Source organism: Salmo trutta, chromosome 12 (genome assembly GCF_901001165.1).
Source record: "Salmo trutta chromosome 12, fSalTru1.1, whole genome shotgun sequence".
NCBI lineage: Eukaryota > Metazoa > Chordata > Actinopteri > Salmoniformes > Salmonidae > Salmo > Salmo trutta.
The window spans coordinates 57,249,194-57,257,119 of record NC_042968.1 but is presented as its reverse complement, the minus strand read 5'-3'; the positions used below and the strand labels follow the sequence as shown (position 1 = coordinate 57,257,119).

The 7,926-nt window shown below is 42.1% G+C and overlaps 1 protein-coding gene across 2 annotated transcripts; it reads left to right on the top strand.

Moving 5' to 3' along the window:
* The first annotated feature begins 1,708 nt into the window (after nt 1-1,708).
* On the top strand, nt 1,709-7,706 carry LOC115203853 (pentatricopeptide repeat-containing protein 2, mitochondrial). Of its 2 annotated transcripts, none has more exons than XM_029768900.1 (10): nt 1,709-1,851; nt 2,260-2,352; nt 2,455-2,584; nt 3,628-3,745; nt 3,957-4,035; nt 4,127-4,218; nt 6,309-6,422; nt 6,506-6,580; nt 6,679-6,792; nt 6,920-7,706. In XM_029768900.1, exons 1-10 carry the CDS (start codon nt 1,740-1,742, stop codon nt 7,142-7,144), a joined length of 1,152 nt encoding a protein of 383 aa, XP_029624760.1. In that variant the 5' UTR covers nt 1,709-1,739; the 3' UTR covers nt 7,145-7,706. The 2 variants fall into 2 exon arrangements, with proteins under 2 accessions (XP_029624760.1, XP_029624761.1); XM_029768901.1 differs by having other exon boundaries at nt 1,733-1,844; nt 6,920-7,144.
* The last annotated feature ends 220 nt before the right edge of the window (nt 7,707-7,926 follow it).

Sequence of the window (7,926 nt, the reverse complement as noted above, 5' to 3'; positions counted from 1 at the left end):
GAATGATGGATGGCGCTAAATACAGGGACATTCTTGAGGGGAACCTGTTTCAGTCTTCCACAGATTTGAGACTGGGACGGAGGTTCACCTTCCAGCAGGACAACCCTATGCATACTGCTAAAGCAACACTCGAGTGGTTTAAGGGGAATCATTTAAATGTCTTGGAATGGCCTCGTCAAAGCCCAGACCCCAATCCAATTGAGAATCTGTGGAATGACTTAAAGATTGTTGTACACCAGCGGAACCCATCCAACTTGAAGGAGCTGGAGCAGTTTTGTCTCGATGAATGGGCAAAAATCCCAGTGGCTAGGTGTGCCAAGCTTATAGACATACCCCAAGAGACTTGCAGCTGTAATTGCTGCAAAAGGTGGCTCTACAAAATATTGATTGTTGGGGGGTGAATAGTTATGCACGCTCAAGTTTTCTGTTTTTTTTGTCTTATTTCTTATTTGTTTCACAAATATTTTGCATCTTCAATGTGGCAGGCATGTTGTGTAAATCAAATGATACAACCCCCACCCAAAAATCAATTTTAATTCCAGGTTGTAAGGCAACAAAATAGGAAAAATGCCAAGGGTGGTGAATACTTTCATATGCCACTGTAGGCCAACAAGTGATATGATTCAGTTAGATAGGATTTATAGCAATGGTTATCAACTGTACTGCAGGGATGGAACGTAAGTTGCAGAAAATTGTGGTTGTGGTTGCAGCCGCAGAGAGGTATTTGGATGTGCGAGACTTGACATCAGAAGAGTTAAACGGTGTGTTAAGTGGTGGTGTCCCATCCTTTCAGGTTGTTGGCCTGAGGTAGGACTAAATAGATTTAAATAGTGGAGTAGGGTAGTGTTATTTTTATTACAAAAAAAATTGTGAGTGTAGTAGTGTTAGATGGTAGGGTATTTTTTTTTTCAAGCAAAGAACAAGGGAGTTGTACTACCAATGTTTCTCTATGGAGATGGCATGTCTGTGTGCTCAATTTTATACACCTGTCAGCAACAGGTGTGGCTGAAATAACCGAATCCACTCATTTGAAGGGGTATCCACATACTTTTGGTGATGTAGTGTCCGTATAGCGCCTCCCACATTACCCCATTGAAGTTGAAATGTAAAATAGGTAAGGTTATGGTTACGGTATGGACGTCCCAAGGAGCCCAGATAGAACTTAACATTCCGTCTTTGAGGACATATTTCCATTATAATGGTCACTCGACTATCTTGTCAATATAAAAGAACATCTTTGTTATACCATATTGGTTGGATGCAAATTGTGTATGGAACACTGCCTCCTGCAGGTTGTATGACGTATTACCTTTTTGTTCAGCATGTGCGAAATTCATTTCGTTGACGTGCTATAAACACAACCAGACATCGGACAGCTAATGAGAATGGAAATGAGATGGCAAGATAATGCTTATTTTACTCCAAGACAGTCCATTGGTCAGAATAAATATTCGTTTTACCTAGACATTTGGAAATCTGATGTAACAAAAATATAGTAAACACGGTGACAGGGCGCAGACATTTTGGAATGTACCAACTAAATCGTGAAAAAGTGGATAATAAAACGTATATATTTAGATCTCTCCATTGTTACATAAGTTATGAATTGCATTGTAAACAATAACTATAATTAGTCAATGTATAATAGTTTGCTGTGCATCTAACAAACCCGGCGCAGCGAAAGCAGATTTTTTTCTTCACCCTTGGTTCTCGCAGTAATTGTACAGTCAGGGGGCAACATGGCGCTTGGAAGAATTGGCGTCTGCGTCCGAGTACTGCTTCATGATATTCCCTCAAAGGGATTATGTCGTGGCCTCATACAATCGGACTGTATGACATGCAGGGTAGGAGGTATATGAATAACGTATTTTATGTATATGATGTCATGGTGCCGTATCTGTGCCGCTAGCGCTTGCTTGTCGACCACCACGGAATCTGTCTCGACTCAATGCCAATGTTGTTGTGACAGCGGCTGAGCTTTCTCTCCTGTCCTGTTATCATATTTATCTATCTTGGAACTACTTCAACTTTCCATACGAATGTGTAATGCATGCAGTCAATTTCCACAAGTGTTGAACTTGTTCAGATACATGGGAAAGTACAGTACTGTACCCGGTCCTGTCCAGATGGCCTACAGCTTTTGTCAAATTGACATCCAAATTTATTTATTTTTGCATTTGAGCTAAAGCCCTTTCTTAACCTTAACCTAATTCATATCCATGTATATGCTGACTACTCCTGTTGCTTCATTCATTTCAGCAAAAAGGCATCTGCTGTCAGAGGATGTTGTCAAGCTACAAGAATTTCAGCAGCGGAAACTGACAGTGGCTCTTCAAGTGTCCGGATCAAAAAGTAGGCTACTGTACTGATTCTGATATGACCTTACTGTTTGGATTTAATACTACCATACCTTTACTACTTTTGAAGTTAACAGATCCATGTTATATTCTCCAGGTCATTATTTTGAGGTATTTAATCACAAGCTGATGAAGAAACAGCTAATATTGAAGGATGAGTTAAAGCTGCTTCTACACCTTTGCCAATCTGCAGAGGACATGGTCACAGCCAGAGGTGCCATCTACAGGTATGGGTCACACAGTGAGATACTAGTTTCTTGCTAATGCATTGTGGCCACTGGCCAGATGATTGAGTATTTCATACTTCACATATTCAGTGGTGTCAAACTCTATCCTGATGTAACAGTGTAGGTTCCGTCCCTCTCTTCGCCCCAACCTGGGCTCGAACCAGGGACCCTTGCACACATCAACAACTGACACCCACGAAGCATCGTTACCCATTGTGCCACAAAAGCCGCAGCCCTTGCAACGCACGGGGAAACCCTACTTCAGGTGTCAGAACGAGTGACGTCACTGATTGAAATGCTATTAGCGTGCACCACCGCTAACTACTAGCCATTTCACATCGGTTACACTCACCCCCCTTTTGACCTCCTCCTTTTCCGCAGCAACCAATGATCCGGGTCACGGCACCAATGTAACAGTGTAGGTTCCGTCCCTCTCTTCGCCCCAACCCGGGCTCGAACCAGGGACCCTTGCACACATCAACAACTGACACCCCACGAAGCATCGTTACCCATCGCGCCACTAAAAGCCGCGGCCCTTGCAACGCAAGGGGAAACCGTACTTCAAGTCTCAGAGCGAGTGATGTCACTGATTGAAATGCTATCAGCGCGCACCACCGCTAACTAACTAGCCATTTCACATCGGTTACACTGAGTATGCTCAGAATTAGCTGTTAAGTCTGCTCAACTGTGTTAGGGACAGATAAAGCATACATTTCAAATAGTTTAATGCAATCTTGTAGTTTGACTAATGCTGGTAGTCTGGGGCTCCTTAGTGGCACAGCGGTCTAAGGCATTACATCTCAGTGCTAGACGTCACTACAGACCCTGGTTTGATTCCAGGCTGTATCACAACCAGCCATGATTGGGAGTCTCATAGGGGGGCACACAATTGGCCCAGCGTCTTTCGGGTTATGGTTTGGCTGGGGTAGGCCGTCATTGTAAATAAGAATTTGTTCTTAACTGACCTGCCTAGTTAAATAAAACAGAAATCAGTTGAAATTTGTGTTCTGTGTTTGTATATGTTTGTGTGTTCTGCTGTCCAGGTACCATGAGGAGAACAGCAACGTAGCATTTGGAGAGTTTAAGTTTGGTCCTCTCTTCATGAGGCTGTGCTATGAACTGGGGCTGGAGGAGATGGCTGCTGCCACACTGAGAGACAAGGTAACAATCTATTAATATGCAGTACTTAGACTACATTAATAATTTGTCAGGGAATAATCAATCATCTCTGAATAAACTAAGATTAACAAGTGCTATAGAGATCATATGATGTAATTCTATTAGTGCAGTCCCATAGACTAGGGCATTGATTGAAGTTTACACATACTGTAGTTGGTCAAGTTGTAAGTATACTATCTCCTTTCTCTAACAGGATTTGAGAGGATTCTTCTCGGACTCAACCTCCTTCAATATTGCCATAGACATGCTGTTTATGAAAGGATTATATGAGAGTAAGTGACATCTTTTTAATAATAAAAGCCAGCAGACATTCAACAAGAAAAGGTATATTTATAGATGACTAAACCCTGTTCATACTACTAGGTGCTCTGGATGTACTGCGAGACATGAAGAACCAAGGTGTGCCATTCAACAAGGACACATTCACATTAGCAACTGGTACTTGCTATAAACTGGTGAGGATTTGTCCACCTTGTAGACATTGTATTGTTCCACCCTATAGACCTTTTCAACTGTCAAAACAGAAACACGTTCTAAATGCACGCACAACCAAGAGGTTCCAGAGCAAACATCCAGTGCTGCATCGCGCCATAATTGATAGCTAACTAGCTAATTAGTTGGCCAGCTAGCACAAAATAACAAGTTCATATTTCCTGATTTAACCAAAAAACAGAACAAAGGTGTCATATACACAAATTGACTTGCTTCCAGAGAGACACTAAACAAAATCCTCAGACAGCGTTTATTTCCAGTTCATTCTCTTTTTGCTTTGGTGGTGTTAGCTAGCTGCCTTTGGCTAGCACGGCAAATATCCACAGAGCTAGCGTGATGTGAAGGTAGAGAAAGATCAGCGTATCTTGTTAGCCAACTAGATAAACTGTTGGCTGTTGTGAGAGAAATTAATCTAACTAAACTAAATGTAGCTAGCATACGAGTCCAATGTAAACATTGGACATCAAATGTTAGCTAGCAGCAGTAATTACACACTATATCAATCTCTCTCCTAGCTCTTCGTCTGCTTCCTCCAAAACACAACTATGTTTTATCCAGGTGTGTATTGCCTACTTAGTTTCAATTAATGAACCTCTAGCTTGTGCTAGGCATGTATTATCGACCTCACCTTTACGAGACCTAGCTAGTGGTTTGTTTACATGTAGTAAAACTAAACTATAATACAAATTCTTGTGCTGACACCTTATGTTGATAATGTTGAACTGCATATAATTACACCAGGATGATGTCATCCTTATTAAGGTTTACCATCATTAAAAGGTTTTGATGACGGCATGTAGCTGTAGAAGTCAAATCTGCTATCCTTCAACATGGTTATCCTCATTAATTGTCTAATGAAGAAGAAAAACCCACACAATGCTCTTGCCAGTATCAGACTTATTTTCTTTCAAGTTATTAGCAAATGATTCCCACACACATAAGTTCTCAGATGTGTGAGGGCTTTTCCTATTTCTAATAGTATCATTTCAAATGGAAAAAACATCTCAGTAAAATGTAAACAATGTGTGAGGATTTGCTAATCCTGTTTCAGTATAGAAATTACAAGCCACATGTACAAGTGTATTGGACATGCTCATGAGGCCAATACATTGGGCATGCATGGCATTAATGATTTCACATCCACTGTAAGCGACCGAACCAAAAGTGTAGATTACGGATAGTGGAGGCAAGAGAAAAATACCTTAGAGAATGACCACTGTGAAGGGTCACTTTTACATGGGCTGCAAAGTAGCCATATAATGTATGTTCAATCCCTGTATGTGCGGCAGGTAGCCTAGTGGCTAGAGCGTTCCGGTTGCTGGATCGAATTCCCGAGCTGACAAGGTCAAAATCTGTCATTCTGCCCCTGAACAAGGCAGTTAACCCACTGTTCCCTGTTAGGCTGTCATTGTAAATAAGAATTTGTTCTTAACTGACTAAATAAATAACTTAAATTAAAAAAAAATGGCTGACCGGACAGGGTCGAAAACCCTATCAAATTACACTTTAAACGAGCATGCCAACCACTGGAGAAGGAGGGTAAGTGAGTGTAGCAGAATGAAGCAAATCGTCGCAGAATTGCAGGAGATCCTCTCGCATCTGAGATGCTTACGGTATTAAAATATAGATCCATTCATGATAGACAGGACACACTACTTCAAGTCTCAGGGGGGATGACACCACAGTGGCTGCTAGAACTCACCTGCAGCTCACCTCTGCTACAGTCATATCCCTTCTATGCTGCCAACAGTATAACTCAGCCGCTGACTGTGTGATCTGAGTCAAAATTAAATAGCTAGATTGACTCAGTTTGCTCTGCTGGCTGCTGAAGTTAATGCAGAGAAGGAGGTGGTCAGTGAGTGTAGCAGCTAAGGGGTGAGTGTGTAGTACATGTGAACTAGTTGACAGGTGAGTGCTAGGCTCTTTCTCAATTCATTCTTCCTCGATTCCTTCCTCGACTCACATTGTTATGGTGGAGAGACGTATCTTATCAGTATATCCATAACATTTGTCAATAGACAGGTGATGTAATTCCCTGTTTCCTGTTTACCAGAACACTCCAGAGTCCTATAGAATCTGTACTGCCCTGATGGAGGAGGGACAGACCAAAGGACACATGATACCCAGACACGCCTACTGCTTCACTGTGGCGCTAGCACTTAGACAGGTTGGTCATCCATCCTCTCTTGCGCTCTCGCTTTCTCTCTCTCATATACAAATGTGATTCAATATATTTTATTTTCCTTCCAGAATGATGTTGAAAAAGCACAATCCATGTTTGGTCAGATTATGAGCACTGACAGCAGAATATGCCAAAATCTCAAAGTGAGTTCTAATATTCAGTCTTCACTATAACTTTGTAATGTGTCTAGCTCCCAACCTGGGAGCAGCCTATTTGATGTAGTTTTGTGGTGGTGTTCCAGGTTCTGATACTGGCTATGGCAGGAGCTGTAAAAGAATCCCTCTTCGTCCTGACCCAAGCCTTGGGCTCTAGCAGCACTGTCTTTGTCAAGAAGCCTGAATTTGCACAGGAAGTGGTGAGAAAAACACCCTACAAATGGATGTTTGTAATGTCTGATGCATAAACTATACGTAATTATCTCTGAGTCATCCAGTCACAAATATAATTCATCAATAAGTGTGTGTGTGTGTGTGACGTCTTAGGTGGACCTGGTGCGTTTGCGGAGTGAGGACAGTCCTTTGATGGCGGGTGTGGAGGAGGCAGTGTCCCGTCTCCAAAATACGGGTCAGGTGACACAACGGAGCCTGGACGAGATGTTGTGTCACACCCCCACGGGGAAGAGGAGGATGCCCATAGGAATGATGGAGGAGAGATTGATCAGCCGGAGGACTCTGAGGCCCCTGCAGTCCACTCTGCTCTCAGAGTGAGGAGGAGGACTAGGTGTGTATCTCAGCATGTTTGAGGGGATAGGTTCGAGGTGCAGAATCGCCAATCTTGACCCCGTAATGAGTAGTTATTTGGGATGCAAGTTGATTTGTAGGTCAGTGATTCTGTGCAGTCCGACTGCAACATAGTCATCCTAAACGTTAGCTGTCCCAGTCACACCACGCAAAAGGGACTGAACAGAGATGGTCTCTGAGCTTTGCTCTCTCTCTCTCTCTCCACCCAAACCTGGATCTTAGTTATACAACCTTTCCTCAACCAGAGACCCCTCGGTATCCTTCCTTCCTTGGTATTTTTGGTCCATCCTAAGATATGCTGTAGGAAGGAACCGATATACTTGTAAGTTCAATGGCTTTGGGGAACCTTTCAGAAACAATAACATGTGGAAAGGCTCCCTTGAATTCAAGGGATGCTCACCTCACATCTATGCAACATTATAACATCAGACATTGACAGCAATGTGTGGAAAGAAGAATGTAAGGGTTTGTGAGACACACCTGTAATTGTTTGATCAAAATGTATTAAATATTGAATGATATAAAAACAGTTTGTCTTATTCTTAGTTTTGATACTAGCAATATTTTTCCTCTACTTTGTTTTCATTCCTGTCACCAGTTCCTCCTTACATTAGGTAGATGCATTTTATTGATTTTATTTTATTTCACCTTTATTTAACCAGGTAGGCCAGTTGAGAACAAGTTCTCATTTACAACTGCGACCTGGCCAAGATGAAGCAAAGCAGTGTGACAAAAACAACAATACAGAG

Coding starts and splice junctions, on each gene's coding strand:
- LOC115203853 (XM_029768900.1), top strand. CDS start 1,740: ATGGCGCTTGGAAGAATTGGCGTCTGCGTCCGAGTACTGCTTCATGAT. Junction 1,852..2,259: donor TATGACATGCAGGGTAGGAG/GTATATGAATAA, acceptor CATTCATTTCAG/CAAAAAGGCATCTGCTGTCA. Junction 4,036..4,126: donor TATGAAAGGATTATATGAGA/GTAAGTGACATC, acceptor TCATACTACTAG/GTGCTCTGGATGTACTGCGA.